Source organism: Pantherophis guttatus, chromosome 1 (assembly GCF_059756535.1).
Source record: "Pantherophis guttatus breed Tessera chromosome 1, ASM5975653v1, whole genome shotgun sequence".
In the NCBI taxonomy this organism is placed as follows: Eukaryota; Metazoa; Chordata; class Lepidosauria; order Squamata; family Colubridae; genus Pantherophis; species Pantherophis guttatus.
Genome location: NC_142063.1, coordinates 344,789,959 through 344,806,487, shown reverse-complemented (window position 1 = coordinate 344,806,487; position 16,529 = coordinate 344,789,959). Strand labels below are relative to the sequence as shown.

Genomic DNA, 16,529 nt, shown 5'->3' with positions numbered 1-16,529 from the left:
ATATATGTTTTGATCATCATCAGAATGTATATTGCTTTATAAGTTAATATATAAGTAATACTTTGTCAATTTGGATGTTTTAGATTGGAAATAATCTTGCATCTCCTCTTAATTTATTTATTTCCGGTTTTATTTTTTCTACCCTATTTTCTTTCATTTATATTTGTACTGATTTTCTTTTCTAGCCATTGATACCACTGGTGCCATACAAGATAGAATTCACTTTAAGCTGGGTGGATCTCAATTGCCAAAATCCCCCAGCCAGCCTGCTTTAAGATGGGTGGACTTCCACTCCCAGAATTCCCCAGTGTGTCTGGTTTAAGAGGGGTGGCCTTCAACTCCCAGAATTCCCCATTCAGCATGCTTTAAGATGGGGGGACTTCAACTCCCAGAATTCCCCATTCAGCATGCTTTAAGATGGGGGGACTTCAACTCCCAGAATTCCCCATTCAGCATGCTTTAAGATGGGTGGACTTCCACTCCCAGAATTCCCCATTCAGCATGCTTTAAGATGGGGGGACTCCCACTCCCAGAATTCCCCATTCAGCATGCTTTAAGATGGGGGGACTTCCACTCCCAGAATTCCCCATTCAGCATGCTTTAAGATGGGGGGACTTCAACTCCCAGAATTCCCCAAGCCTGCTTTAAGGTGGGGTGAAATCCAGCAGGTTCTGACAGGTTCTGGAGAACTGGTAGTGGAAATTTTGAATAGTTCGGAGAACCGGCAAATACCACCTCTGGCTGGCCCCAGAGTGGGGTGGGAATGGAGATTTTGCAATATCCTTCCCCCAGGAGTGGGGTGGGAATGGAGATTTTGCAGTATCCTTCTCCTGCCACGCCCACTAAGCCCCACCACGCCCACCAAGCCACGCCCACAGGTAGTAAAAAAAAAATTGGATTTCACCACTGCCTTCAACCCCCAGAATTCCCCAGCCAGTATGCTTTAAGAGAGCTGGACTTCTACTCCCAGAATCCCCCAGCCATTTATTTACAAATGGTTAAACGTATTTCCAAAACAAGCCAGAATGCAAGAAATGCAAAATGAAGGTGACAGAGGAAAAATAAAAACCCAGAGAGGAAAAAGGAAGGTCCTCCCCAGGAGCGGGGATGGGCTAGATGACCTCAAGAGAACCCTTCCAACTCCTCCTTCATTCGAGGGGGGATCTGCAGTTGGCTGAGCCCGTTTATTCAAGGAAAGCAACACAGCCTGTCTTTGTCAGGCGACCCACTTTCGACTTCACGCCGCTGAGTTTCAAAGGCCTTAAATCCCCAAATCCTTCCCTTTCCCGCGCCCCAAACATTAAAAAGAGCAAGGAAAGAAGAAAGAAAAAAAAACAGCTTAAAAATTGCAAATCACGTCTAAAATTCACATGGCAGAGGCAGTCCTCGACTTACGACCACAGCCGAGCCCCCAAATTTCCATGGCTGAGCGAGACAATGATTGAGTGAGGTCTTGTCCCGTTTTACGACCTTCTCTTGCCACAGGCGTTAAACGAATCACTGCGGGTGTGAAGTCAGTCACACCGTTGTTAAACGAATCTGGCTCTCCCCCCACCCCCCGTTGACTCTGCTTGTTGGAAGGTCGCAAAAGGGGATCACATGAGTCTCTCCCGCCCCCCCCCCCCCCCCGGGGACACTGCAACCATCATAAATATGATTCAGTTGCCAAGCGACTGAATTTATGGTCACGCGACTACGGGAATGCTGTAAGTGCGAAAAATGGTCACAAGTCTGTTTTTTTCAGCGCCATTGTAACTTCGAACGGTCGCTAAACGATTTTGTAAGTCAAGAACGGCCTATTTGAAGGAGATCTCTCAAAAGTACAGGTCCTCCTTGCGTTACAACCGTTTGGAAGTTACAACCAACCCTGAAAAAGTTACTTATGATCCTGATTCAAAGTTTCCCCCTTGCTTTACCCGTGTTCGTATGGCCACATTTTAGGCACTCGGCAATCAGCGTAAACCAGCATTTAGGGCAGTTGGTGGCATTGCACCTTTTTTTCTTTTAAAAGCCTCTGACGATCTAAGCTGAGTTGCCTGATATTCAGAGGCATTTAAAAGAAAAAAAGCCTCTGCCGATCAGGCAACTCAGCTGGGATCGTCAGAGGCATTTAAAAGAAAAAAAGCCTCTGCCGATCAGGCAACTCAGCTGGGATCATCAGAGGCATTTAAAAGAAAAAAGCCTCTGAAGATCAGGCAACTCAGCTGGGATCGTCAGAGGCTTTTAAAAGAAAAAAAAGCCTCTGACGATCAGGCAACTCAGCTGGGATCGTCAGAGGCATTTAAAAGAAAAAAAGCCTCTGCCGATCAGGCAACTCACTGGGATCGTCAGAGGCTTTTAAAAGAAAAAAAGCCTCTGACGATCAGGCAACTCAGCTGGGATCGTCAGAGGCTTTTAAAAGAAAAAAAGCCTCTGCCGATCAGGCAACTCACTGGGATCGTCAGAGGCTTTTAAAAGAAAAAAAGCCTCTGCCGATCAGGCAACTCACTGGGATCGTCAGAGGCTTTTAAAAGAAAAAAGCCTCTGAAGATCAGGCAACTCAGCTGGGATCGTCAGAGGCTTTTAAAAGAAAAAAAAGCCTCTGACGATCAGGCAACTCAGCTGGGATCGTCAGAGGCATTTAAAAGAAAAAAAGCCTCTGACGATCAGGCAACTCAGCTGGGATCGTCAGAGGCTTTTAAAAGAAAAAAGCCTCTGAAGATCAGGCAACTCAGCTGGGATCGTCAGAGGCTTTTAAAAGAAAAAAAAGCCTCTGACGATCAGGCAACTCAGCTGGGATCGTCAGAGGCATTTAAAAGAAAAAAAGCCTCTGCCGATCAGGCAACTCACTGGGATCGTCAGAGGCTTTTAAAAGAAAAAAAGCCTCTGACGATCAGGCAACTCAGCTGGGATCGTCAGAGGCTTTTAAAAGAAAAAAAAGCCTCTGACGATCAGGCAACTCACTGGGATCGTCAGAGGCATTTAAAAGAAAAAAAGCCTCTGAAGATCAGGCAACTCAGCTGGGATCGTCAGAGCCTTTTGAAAGCATTTATTTACAACCTCTTCGCCGAAGAAGTTGTCGAAAAAATGGTTTTAAAAGTAAAAAAAAAAAATTGGCCACGCCTACCCAGTCACATTACCCCCACCGCCACCAAGCCACACCCACAGAACCGGTAGTAACAAATTTTAGATTTCACCGCTGCTAATTGGGTCATGAAACATCTGTAAGAAAACAAGCAAGCTCAGAGAGCGCCAAGGACCCCACAGTCCTCCCCCACCACCACTTTTACCTCCCCCCTTTCTCCTCTCTGCAATCCCCGCTCCCTTCTGGCACTGATGATGTTCCCTAGCTGGGTCACGAAACGTCTTCAAGAAAACCACCAAGTTTAAAGAGCACCCAGGACCCCTGAGCCACAAATATTCTCCTTTATTGAAATAACGCCCCATAGCAAACAATGGGCTCGCTTAACAACTGCAGAAGAATGGGATTTGTGATGACCCACTTAATGACTGCCGTGATTTACGACCGAAATTGTCCAATACTCATAGGCCAAAAGCTTTATTTTTTTGGAGATGAAGCCAGGAACCAGGTGTATCTCAGGTGTGGGTTTTTCAACTGGGAAAAGGAGGGCAGGTATTGGAGGACAAGAAACGCCGTACCAGAAATAACTCCCAGTTGAATCCGGCAAGGTCGCCGTGTCCGGATCGCCGTGTAAATATCCTTAAATCAATAACTTTGGCTTTCCTTTCATCCTACTCTTAATCTACTCTGTGTCCAAATTTGCACAAGGGCCTCCAGCGTTTTTTAGACATTCCTTCCTCCAGGTTTACTCCTCTCTTTTCCGGGGAGAGGTCTCGTCGGGCAGATCAAAGAAGGCACCCCAAAATGTAAGCAAAAAGAGAGGGACACACAAAAAATTTTTTTGGGGGGGGGGGTTTATTTTAAAAAATGCCATTTCCAGGAATCAGACGTATTGCTCCTGACGGCAAGGAGTGGGGAGGAAAAAAAAACCTTGTCGGCTCTACCGTAGAGCCTCCAGCCTCAGGAGCAGTCTACCTCCAAATATCGACGGCAGCGCGGAGCAACGATGATGGAAAGTCATTTGTCTCCAGACCTCACATAAGTAGTAGTATTTAACTGGAGGGGTTTATTTTTTGTGTGCTTTTCTTTTCTTTTCTTTTCTTTTCTTTTCTTTTCTTTTCTTTTCTCTTTCCTTTCCTTTCCTTCTTTTCTTTTCTTTTCTTTTCTTTTCTTTTTTCCTTTCCTTTCCTTTCCTTTCCTTTCTTTTCTTCTTTTCTTTTCCTTTCCTTTCCTTTCCTTTTCTTCTTTCCTTTCCTTTCCTTTCTTTTCTTTTCTTCTTTTCTCTTCTTTTCTTTTCTTTTCTTTTCTTTTCTTTTCTTCTTTCTTTTCCTTTCCTTTCCTTTCCTTTCCTTTCCTTTCTTTTCTTTTCTTTTCTTTTCTTTTCTTTTCTTTTTTTCGTCCTGGTTAACCGAATCCACCCCAAAGTCAGCAGGGGAGAAGGAAGTGAAGCAATTCTATGAATATTTTTTGAGGTCTGGCGGTGACTAAATTTCCCCCTGCTTTTAAACCGAAATCCAGTGGGGAATTTTTGCAGAAATTCACATACTGTAGCTACCGGTTCACCCAGCACCGGAAATGTGCATGTGCACCACGGCAATTCGCTTGCACATGCCATCTACACATCCATGCAGCATCGAACAACACGGCAATTCGCTCACACGTGCCGGCCGCGCATGTGTGCAGCGTCAAAAACACAATGATATAGGACGGGATTTGCGCTCGGACGGGTGGCCTCACCCGCAGGTCACTATTACCGGTTCGCTTGAACCGGTGTGAACCGGCTGAATTCCACCTCTGGGATATGTGTGTGTGTTAAGCCTGCTTTTTTCCTTCTCCCTCCCTGTGTGTTTTACCTCGCGTGTCGTATTTTTTCCCATCTGCAAAACCCGACAATCACACTCTCTTTATGCTACTGATTTTTGCAAACTGGTCTCGGAAACCTTTTGTCCCAAAAGCGAGATAATTCTTCCCTTAATAAGGTTTTTTCTGGTTGTTTGGTTGTTTTGTAAAACAAAAACGCCCTCCGACTAACCTCCTTCAATATTAAGGAATACACGTAGTCCTCGACTTACAACCGTTTGTTTAGCGACCGTCCGAAGCGACAATGGCGCTGAAAAACGTGATTTATGATCAGTATTCGCTTACTTTCCCTACCGGTTCGCAAATGTGAGAGCATGTGCCCGGCCTCAAATACGTGCCTTTTTCATACTTACAACCGTTGCAACATCCCCAGGATCATGCGGTTAAAATTCAAACACTTGGCAACAGACTCCTTTTTATGACGGTTTCAGTGTCCCGGGGGGGGGATAGTCACGTGATCCCCTTTTGCGACCTTCTGACAAGCCAAGTCAGTGGGGAAGCCGGATTCGCTTAACAGCTGTGTGGCCAGGGGTAAAATGCTCCCGGTTCGAACCGGATCGCCTGATCCGGTAGCGATGGTGGCGGGTGGTTCGGAGAACCGGTAGCAAAAATCCCTGCGCCCCCCCCACCACCACCATGCCCAGCTGAGCCACACGATCATCAGAGGGTTTTTTTTTTTTTTTACTTTTAAAAGCATTTTTTTTTACCTCTTCCGACGAAAAAATGCTTTTAAAAGTAAAAAAAAAAGCTTCTGATGATCGCGTGGCTCAGCTGGGATCGTCAGAGGTTTTTTCAAAGCATTCGGCAGAAGAGGTTGTAAAAAAATGCTTTGAAAAGCCTCTGACGATCCCAGCTGCGTTGCCTGATCGTCAGAGGCTTTTTTTTTTTTTTTTAAACTTTTAAAAGCATTTTTTCTACAACCTCTTCGGCCGAAAAAAATGCTTTTAAAAGTAAAAAAAACAAAAGCCTCTGATGATCGCGCGGCTCAGCTGGGCATGGGTGTGGGAGAGGCAGGGATTTTTGCTATCACCCACCGCCATCGCTACCGGATCGTGTGATCCGGTCCGAACCAGGAACATTTCACCCCTGAAGTATTATAGCCCTTGTTTAGCGATCTTTCACACCTATAACAGCGATTTTAAAAAGTAACTTTGCAATCAATCCTGGCACTTATAAACTTTGCGGGTCTGTACAGCTGAAGTATAGGCAATCCTGGTTTAATAATGGTAATTAGGAGTGAAATTTCTGTCACTAAACAGTAAGGTCGTATAGCGCAAGAGCAGTTCCAGCAGTCCTGGTTACTGCTATTAAACAAAGATGTCCTATTTATAACATGACTTCTGACTTCCCGCTGGCTTCCCCATTGCCTTTGCATATGGGAAGCAGGCAGGAAATTCACGGATAACAATCCTATCGTTCAGTGCTGTTGCAAGTTCAAATGGGCATTGTTAAGTGAGGACCACTTGTTAGATCATAAGACCAGGCATGGTTTCACTTAACAATTGCTCCACTTAACAACCAAATTGCAAGTCCCAATTGTGGTCACTAATCGAGAACGACTCGTACATTCAGTCTGAGGCCAGTGGGTGTTCTAGTATGAACCCCCAAAGCAGCATAATATGTAGGAATCCTGAATTGGCATTTTCTTTGGACGCAAACCAGCGGCGCATAAAATACAGATAGTTCTCAAGTTACGACAGTTTGTTTAGTGACTGTTCGAAGAGATAGCACATTTTCGACCATTGCGTTGACCCCGTACGCACGAGATCAAAATTCAGATGCTTGGCAACTGGTTCATATTTACGACGGGGTCATGTAATCACGTTTCGTGACCCTCTCCCAAGCAAAATCAACGGGGAAGCCTTAACATTCTGATTAACACCAGCTGTCTGCAATTACTGTAAGTTCGAATCTCACCAGGCTCTTTTCTTTCTTTTCTTTTATTTGATTTCTATACCGCCCTACTCCCGAAGGATTCAGGGCGGTGCACAGCCAAACAATAAAACACATACGTACAAAATTTAAAAGAGCCTTGGTACTACAGTGGTTTAAAGCACCCTGTTATTAACACAGCTGCCTGCAATTACTGCAGGTTCGAATCTCCCCAGGCTCAAGGTCGACTCAGCCTTCCATCCTTTCTAAGGTAGGTTAAATGAGGACCCAGTTTGTGGGGGCAATAAGCTGACTTTGTATAAATATACAAAAGTATGAAGGCTATTGCTTAACGCACTGTAAGCCGCCCTGAGTCTCCGGAGAAGGGCGGCATATAAATCAAATTAAAAAAAAAAAAAAAAGTAGAATAAAATCAAATTAAATAATTTTGGCCCCGAACAAATTTAAAACCCCAAACTATTTAAAACCAATTTTAAAATTGAATATATAAAATACTAAAAGATATTTTAAAATTAAAAATCTTCTATAAAAGAGGGAGAAAATTAGGCTCAAGGTTGACTCAGCCTTCCATCCTTTCTAAGGTAGGTAAATTGAGGACCCAGTTTGTGGGGCCAATAAGCTGACTTTGTATAAATATACAAAAGGATGAAGGCTATTGCTTAACGCATTGTAAGCCGCCCTGAGTCTCCGGAGAAGGGCAGCATATAAATCAAATTAAAAACAAAAACAAAAAAAACACCTCCAGCGATTCACTTAGCAACCGTGGAAAGGAAAGTCGTAAAATGGGGCCGAAATCACTTATCTACTGTTTCGCTTAGCCACGGGAATTGTGGTCGTAAGTTTGAGGACTGGAAATTTTTTTCCGCACAAACGAAAAAGACAACCCAAAATCCAAAATTGTGCACTGCTGGGGCTCTAAGGCTGAAGCCCCTTGATCAAAAGGATTCAGGTGCTGTATCTCACCTTAAGCAGCTGGGAAACGACACCCCCCCACCAGTTACGGGGTAGTCCTCGACTTAAGACCACAACCACCGCCGTTGTTAAGTGAACCGTGCAGTCATTCAGCGAATCGGGCTTCCCCATTGTCAGAAGGTCACAAAAGATGATCGCATGCAGAAGTGGGTTTTACCATCAGTTCGCCGCGCATCAAAAATGTGCATGGATGCCTTCCGTGGATAGCTAAATAGAACAGCATAGCGCCAGGGCAGGTCGCCTCTACCGCTTCGCCCGAACCGGTCCGAACTGGCTGAGTCGCCTTTACCGCTTTGCCTGAACCGATCCGAACCAGCTGAATCACCACCCCCTTGATCACATGACCCCGGGAGATTGCAACCGTCATAAGTCCGTGCCCCTTGCCCAGCGCCTGAATTCTGATCACATGACCATGGGGATGTTGCAATGGTTGTGTGAAACGCAAGTCCCTTTTTTCAGTGCCGTTGTAACTTCAAACAGTCACTAAACGAATCGTCGTCAATCAAGGACTATCGGGTACATTTCCCGATGTGCGACATCGTTCTATCCCAAATGTTCTTCCGAGCCTCTCTTAAGCGGATGGCTCATTTGCGGCTGGGAGAAACAGCCCGACGCGTCAAGCAGCTAGATCTCAGTGAGGAGCAATAACTTCAAGGTGAGAGATCTGAAGAGAGGGAAATTCCTTGTTCATTCTTCTCGGCGGTTTGGTCTGTCCCAATCTAGGTGTTACTCAATTAGATCTGGTTAGTCACAGACTAAAGTTGACACATTCTCTCTTGGGAGGAGGTAGACACCAGTGATTGTCACACTAATTGTCAAGGGGCGCCTCCCTCCCTGTGGGTGCACAACAACACAACTTATTTCCTTGCATTAATCCAGGGCGCACCTCACCTCAAGGGCAAAAAAGATACCACGGGTTTCAAATTCCTTGGCCCTAAAGCTTTACTTCCACGAGCAAACATCCGGGCCCCCAGCGTATTCTTCTCGGAATATCTCTTACAACGTTCCTGCGAGGTTGCGCTGACAGACAACAACTGCCCCCCCCAAGGCATTAAACGTCAAAAAGTGAGGAGGATTTGAACTTGGGTCTTCTATTCCTAGGGCAGCGTTTTCAGTAGGTAGTCCTTGACTTACAACTTTTCATTTAGTGACCGTTCGAAACACTGGAAAAAAAAAAGGGCCCATGACCGTTTTTCACCCTTACGACCGTTGCAGCAACACGATCGAAATTCGGACACTTGGCAACTGGCACGTACTTAGGACGGTTGCAGCGATTTCCCTTTTTTGGCGACCTTCTGACGAACAAAGTCAAGCCAGATTCGCTTAACAACGGTGTTCCTAACTTAATGACGGCCGTGATTCGCTTAACAACTGTGGCAAGGAAGGTCGTAAAAAAGGAGCAGAACTCACCTAACCACCGTCTCGCTTAGCAGCAGACATTTGGGGCTCCGTTGCGGTCATAAGTCGAGGACTAACTGGATGACACTGGACGCCGGCGAATGGCAAGCATTTGCGCCAACACCGGAATACAGGTATCCTATGAGTTAAGATCGCAATGGAGCCCAGCCATAATGGTCATAAGGCAAGTCCAGAGGTGGCATTCAGTCGGTTCCAGGGATGAAATACTCCCAGTTCAGACCGGATCGCCCGATCCGGTAGCGATGGCGGCGGGTGGTTCAGAGAACCAGTAGCAAAAATCCCTGGGGCCCCCCACCGCCCAGCTGAGCCACGCGATCATCACAGGCTTTTTAAAAAACGTTTAATAGCATTTTTTTCTGCAACCTCTTTGGACGAAAAAAATGCTTTTAAAAGTAAAAAAAAAAGCCTCTGACGATCGCGCGGCTCAGCTGGGATCATCAGAGGCTTTTAAAAGCATTTTTTTCTACAGCCTCTTCGGCCGAAAAAAATGCTTTTAAAAGTTTTTTTAAAAAAGCCTCTGACGATCGCGCGGCTCAGCTGGGATCGTCAGAGGCTTTTAAAAGCATTTTTTTCTACAACCTGTTCGGCAGAAGAGGTTGTAGAAAAAATGCTTTTAAAAGTAAAAAAAAAAAAAGCCTCTGATGATCACGTGGCTCAGCTGGGATCGTCAGAGGCTTTTAAAAGCACTTTTTTCTACAACCTGTTCGGCAGAAGAGGTTGTAGAAAAAATGCTTTTAAAAGTAAAAAAAAAAAAAATTAGCCACGCCCGCCCAGTCACTTTACCCCACCACCACCAAGCCACGCCCACAGAACTTGGAGTAACAAATTTTACATTTCACCACTGGCCGGTTCGTGAGAACCGGTAGCAGCGACTGTGGGTGGTGTAATGTCGCCCTATTTAGCCACGTTTTTGAGGCCGGATGCATGCACCGATGGCGTGCGCGGCAAACCGGTGGTAAGAATATTGGATACCCACTGTGGGGCAAGTTGGTCATAAACTGAGTCAGTCCTGTGACTGAACTTTTGACGTTAAGCAACCATGAGTAAGTGTTAATTAGATCGATGGTTGCTTCACTTCCGACCTCAGACAGGTTATTTCAGTTGTCGCCACTTGCAACGATCTTATTCACACATCTTACCGTTGTAATAACAATGGCAGTCTTTTCGGCCATCGATCCACGTCTGTCATCACGCCCAAGGAAACAAGGAGAGGGAATTCCTACCTAATGAGATCTAGAAACTTGCTGAAATGGGACGATGTGAACCGGTGATTGGGAAGCAGAGCAGAGGTGGTATTCAGCCGGTCCGTCCCAGTTCTGGTAAACCGGTAGCGGAGATCGCGGCTCTATGCTGTCCTATTTAGGGATGTTTCTTTTTTTTTATAAAAAGTTTTTTATTAGCAGTTGAAAATTAAAAACATTGGACATAGATACGACTGTTCACTTGCAAAGCTTTCAAGTTGCCATGAGCAGGAGGGAGGGAGAACTGATGGAGCTGATCGATTTCCCTAACTGAAGCTGCATTCCATAGATGCTTTCTTACCACAATCAGTCGGAGGGTGTTGGGTTTCATAGCCAGCCAAAGTGGTTAATTGGAGAATGTGATTTATGACATGGCCAGGCAGGAGGGGAGAGACCGGGTCATAGGGGAACGTAAATCTACGTGGGATTAGTTCTAACTGCACCCGAATATTGCCGAAATGGTGCTCCTAATAAATGACTGTATTTTCTTTGAAGTTTGGCTCATGGCTCATAAATTAAGTAACCCTTGACTTACAGCCCCAACTGAACCCAAAATTTCTGTTGTTAAGTGAGACATTTGTTAAGTGAGCTTTGCTCCAGTTTACAACCTTTCTTGCCACCGTTGTTAAGCGAAGCATTGTGGTTGTTAAGTGAGTAACAGGGTTGTTCAGTGAATCCGTCTTCCCCATTGACTTGGCTTGTTAGAAGGTCCCAAAACAGAATCAAATGATCCCAAGATATTGCGACCGTCGTAAGTATGAATCGGTTAGTCAAGTGTGTGAATTTTTATCACGGGTCCACAAGGATGCCGCAACGGTCATAAGTGTGAAAAAGTGCTATTGTCGTTTTGAATGGTCACTAAGTGAATGGTTGTAAATTGGGAACGCCTGTAATATTTAATGTTTTGTCCCTAAAATGTAATCACACGTAGTCCTCTACTTACAACCAGAATTAGGACTAGGATTCCCATTTCTAAGCAAAATTGTTCTTAAGTGAGTTGCGTCTGATGTTACAACCTTTTTTGCCACTGTTGTTGAGCCAGTCCCTGTGGTTGTTAAGTGAATCACCTGGTTGTTAAGTGGATCCAGCTTCCCCCATTGACCTTGCTTGTGGCGATCACATGATCCTTCATGCTGAAACTGTCATAAATACAGGTAGTCCTCAACTTACAACAGTCCATTTAGTGATGGTTCAAAGTTACAACGGCACTGAAAAATATGACCATTTTTCACAGATACAACCTTTGCAGCATCCCCAGCATGGGTCACGTGATCAAAATTCAGACGCCTGGCAACCGATTCATACTTACGACCGTTGCTGTGTCCCAAAGTCACATGACCCCCTTTTGGCGACTTTCTCACAAGCAAAGCCAACGGGGATGCCAGATTCACTTAACAACCATGTTACTCACTTAACAACCATGTTACTCACTTAACAACTGCAGCGATTCACTTAACAACAGTGGCAAGAAAGGTCGTAAAATGGGGCAAAGCTCACTTAACAAACGCCTCGCTTAGCAGCAGAAATCTTGGGCTCAATTGTGGTCATAAGACGAGGACTACCTGTTACATGCCAGTTGCTAAGTGCCCAAATTCAAGACCATAGGGATGTTGTGAGGGTCGTAAGTGCAAGGACCGGTCACAAGTCAAGTTCTCACTGCTGTGGTAACAGTCACTAAGTGAATCTTTGTAAATTGAGGATTGCTTGTGTATGCCATTTTCAGGATGGAGCCACTAATTGTACCACGAAGCAAAAGTGAGGCTTACTACTGGTATTTGTTACGTGTAAAGTTTGCTAGTTGAATCATGAGTAAATTTTGAATTAATGCTTCCTCCTTTGATCCGGATTAGAACCCAGATCACCTCATCTTCCTCAATTTCCTGGTCAGAAAGGAAAACAGGACACTGTGGAGGAATTTGTAATGTCCTAAGGGGCTCCCAGAGAATTATAGGTCATCCTCAATTTGCAACCATTCAGTTAGTGACCGTTTCAAATGACCACGGCACCGAAAAAAACGACTTAACGACCATTTTTCACACTTTACGACTTGCGGACTTCAACTCCCAGAATTCCCGAGCCAGCCACGCTCAGGAATTCTGGGAGTTGACATCCACCGGTCATAAAGGGGCCATACAGGTAGTCCTCGACTTACAACCGTTCATTTAGTGACTGTTTGAAGTTACAACAGCACTAAAAAACCCAAAATGGCGACCATTTGCTCACACTTAATGACTGTTGCAACATCCCCTTGGTCACGTGATCAAAATTCAGACGCTCGGCGACCGACTCGTATTTATGACGGTTGCAGTGCCCCAGGGGTCTTCCCTTTGGCGGCATTCCGACAAGCAATGTCAACGGGAAAGCCCAGATTTGCCAAACCTCTGCGTTCCTTACTTAACCGGTGCAGGGATTGCCTTAACAAGCGTGGCAAAGAAATGCCATAACACGGGGCAAAACTCACTTAACCGCTGTCTCTCTCAGCAATGGAAACTTTGGACTCCCTTGCAGTCGTAAGTCGAGAACTTTTATGCCAAGGTTGGCATCTTCTTCACACAGCAGGTTTCATCCTTGTTTAACTCAACCCGGTTTTTTTTTTCTTTTCTTTCTTTCTTTCTTTCTTTCTTTCTTTCTTTCTTTCTCTCTCTCTCTCTCTCTTTCTTCCTTGTTTCTTTTCTTTCTTTTCTCTTTCCTCTCTTTTTTTCCTTTCTTTCTTTCCTTCTTTTTCTTTCTCTGTCTCCCTCTCTCTTTCTTTCTCTCTCTCTCTCTTTCTTTCCTTTCCTTCTCTCTTGCCTCACTAGGTGGTTCAGTGGCTAAGACACCGAGCAGGTTTCATCCTTGCTTAACTCAACCTGGTTTCTTTCTTTCTCTCTCTCTCTCTCTCTCTTTCTTCCTTCTTTTTTTCTTTTCTTTCTTTTCTCTTTCCTCTCTTTCTTTCCTTCTTTTCTCTCTCTGTCTCCCTCTCTCTTTCTTTCTCTCTCTTTCTTTCTTTCCTTTCTTGCTTTCCTTCTCTCTTGCCTCACTAGGTGGTTCAGTGGCTAAGACACCGAGCAGATTTCATCCTTGCTTAACTCAACCCGGTTTCTTTCTTTCTTTCTTTCTTTCTTTCTTTCTTTCTTTCTTTCTTTTTCTTTCTTTCTCTTTCTTCCTTCTTTCTTTCTTTTCTTTCTTTTCTGTTTCCTCTTTCTTTCCTTTCTTTCTTTCCTTCTTTTTCTGTCTCCCTCTCTCTTTCTCTCTCTCTCTCTCTCTCTCTCTCTTTCTTTCCTTTCTTTCCTTCCTTCTCTCTTGCCTCACTAGGTGGTTCAGTGGCTAAGACACCGAGATTGTCGATCAGAAAGGTTGGCAGTTCGGAGGTTCGAATCCCTAGTAGGGGTCTCCTGCCTGAGCAGGAGGTTGGACTAGATGACCTCCAAGGTCCCTTCCAACTCTGTTACTGTTACATTCCTTCCTTCCTTCCTTCCTTCCTTTCTTCTTTCTTCCTTCTTCTCCTTCCTTCCTTCCTTCCCTTCTCTTTCTCCCTCTCCCTCCCTCCCTCCTTTTCTTTCTTTCCCTCTCTCTCTCCCTCCCTTCCTCCCTATCTCTGCAGAAGGACCAAATCTTGGCCATGCCAAGCCAGAAGCCTGCAGTCCTTGGCACAACGGGGCTTGGGGGGGGGGGTGAGCAGTAGCTTCCCCAACCTGGCGCCCCCCATCTGCGGGGCGGGAGGGGGGAGAGAGAGAGCCCACCCCCAAGATCCCACCCCTCGGGAAGGAGCGGGACGGGGGGGGGCTCCGCTCTTCCCCAGCCCCTCGCCCCCTTCCCACCCTCCAATCCTTCCGCAACTCAGCTTTTCTTGCGCAAGCAACAGGTTCGATCCCCGCGAAAGCGCTCTCTGCAGCTTCTCTCGGCTGAGCCCGCCGCCCCCGCTGGCTATTTTTGCACGGCTTCCTGAGCAGATCCGGGGATCGGGGGAGGAAGGAGGGGGGGTCTCCCGCCGCCTTCCTCCGGGGATGCTGCCCGGCTTCCTCCCCCGCCCGGTGCCAGCCGGTACCTGCCGCTGAGAAGGATCCGATCTTTGAGGCTCCATGCCGGCGCCAGCCAGCGCAGGCTGCGGATGCAAGCGGCGAAGAGAGCCGGGAAGAAGACCAAGCCCAGGGCCAGAGTCTGCCACATCCCAACGGGCCGCCGGCTTTGCTCTGCTCCGCCCGGCCTCCAGGAGCTCCCGGAGCCTCTCGCTCGGCGCTCCCCGCCCTCCCCCGGCGGGGCAAGAGAGAGGCAGGCACGCACTCCCCGCGGCCCGACGCCCGCCCAGACCCGCCCTGGCCGGCTGTTTGTCAACAGCAGGCCGGGCAGTGGAGGAGAAGGCGGAGGGGAGGGAGGAGCTGCCGCCGCCGCCGCTGCTGCTGCTGCTGCTGCTGCGACCGTCGGCCGAGAGAGACGGCGGTCGGAAGGGAAGGGCGTGGGGGGCTCGAAGGCGACCGGGGCGCTTCCTCTCTCCCTCTCCCTCCCTCTTTCTTTCTTTTCTTTCTCTCCCTCCCTCCCACATTCTTTCTTTTCTTTCTTTCTCCCTCCCTCTTTCTTTCTCTCTTTCTCCCTCTCTTTCTTTTTCCTTTTTCTCCCTCCCTCCCTCCCTCTTCCTTCCTTTCTTTCCTTTTTCTCCCTCCCTCTCTTTTTCTCACTCTCTCTCCCCCTCCCTCTTTTTTTCCTTACTCTCCCTCCTTCTTTCTTTCCTTTCTCCCTCCCTCCCTTCCTTCCTCTTTCTTTCCCTCCCTCCCTCTTTCTTTCCTTTCTCTCTCTCTTTTTCTTTCCTTTCTCTCTCTCTCCCTCCCTCCTTTTCTTTCTCTCCCTCCCTTTCTTTCTTTCCCTTTTCTCTCTCCCTCCCTCCCTTTCTTTCTTTCCTTTTTCTCCCTCCCTCCCTCTTTCTTTCCTTTCTCTCTCTCCCTCCCTTCCTCCCTTTCTTTCCTTTCTCTCTCTCCCTCCCTCCCACATTCTTTCCATTCTTTCTCCCTCCCTCTTTCTTTCTCTCTGTCCCTCCCTCTTTTTCCTTTTTCTCCCTCCCTCTTTTTTCCTTTCTCTCTCTCTCCCTCCCTTCTTTTCTTTCTCTCCCTCCCTCCCTCCCTCTTTCTTTCTTTCCCTTTTCTCTCTCTCCCTCCCTCTCTCTTCCTTTCTTTCCTTTTTCTCCCTCCTTCCCTCCCTCTTTCTTTCCTTTTTCTCTTTCCCTCTCTCCCTCTTTCTCTCTCTCTCTCTCTCTCCCACCCCGCCCCCTTGCTTTCCCATTCACCGAGACCCCACCCGTCCCCCACTTCTCTTCCCACTCCACGCAGGATTCGCTGCAAGCAACGGCCCGGTTCTGGAGTGGAGTGGAGTGGAGTGGGGGGGGCGTGGTTCGACTAGAACGCGGTCTGCGCCGCCAGCAGTGAAAGTTCTATCGGAACGGCTATGGGAAGTCAACGTTCTATAGTGGAACGTTGGAGAGGCGAGCGTTCCAGCCGGTCGAAACGCCAGACTTCTGAACGTTCCATACAAGCGTTGGAGAAGAAGCCTTTGAGCGTTCCATCAGGTCGTCGAACGCTAGAACTCTCAACGTTCCATGCAGCCGAACGCTGAGACCCTGAACGTTCCATCCAGTCGAACGCGGGAGCTCCGAACGTTCTATCCCGTGGAACGCTGGAGCTCTGAACGTTCCATGCAGCCGAACGCTGAGACCCTGAGCGTTCCATTCGGCCGAACGCGGGAGCTCCGAACGTTCTATCCCGTGGAACGCTGGAGCTCTGAACGTTCCATGCAGCCGAACGCTGAGACCCTGAGCGTTCCATCCGGCCGAACGCGGGAGTTCCGAACGTTCTATCCCGTGGAACGCTGGAGCTCTGAACGTTCCATGCAGCCGAACGCTGAGACCCTGAGCGTTCCATGCCGCCGGCTATTCAACCGCGATCCCCGAGACTGCGGGAGATGGGTTCCCCTCCCGCCCAAGGGTCTTCATGGCCCCCTCACTCAAAGTGGCCCCTCCACGCGGAAAGAGCAGGGAACGTTTGCTTTAAGATACAAACTTCCTCGGACCACCCGCCACAATGTATCTATTGGGGAGGGGGGAAAAAAAGGGGGGG

The 16,529-nt window shown here is 47.2% G+C and overlaps 1 protein-coding gene across 4 annotated transcripts in view; it reads right to left on the bottom strand.

The window, feature by feature from the left end:
* Positions 1-14,886, bottom strand: part of TLCD3A (TLC domain containing 3A) — a 38,897-nt gene extending 24,011 nt beyond the window's left edge. For 2 of the 4 annotated variants that reach the window (XM_060693255.2, XM_060693254.2), the window contains exon 1: positions 14,474-14,886. In XM_060693255.2, the coding sequence (XP_060549238.1) occupies positions 14,474-14,595 (122 nt within the window). In that variant the 5' untranslated portion in view covers positions 14,596-14,886. Of the gene's footprint in view, positions 1-10,344; positions 10,658-12,907; positions 13,018-14,473 lie in introns of those variants that run through there. The other 2 variants (XM_060693256.2, XM_087883460.1) reach the window with 2 other exon arrangements.
* Positions 14,887-16,529: the final 1,643 nt, after the last annotated feature.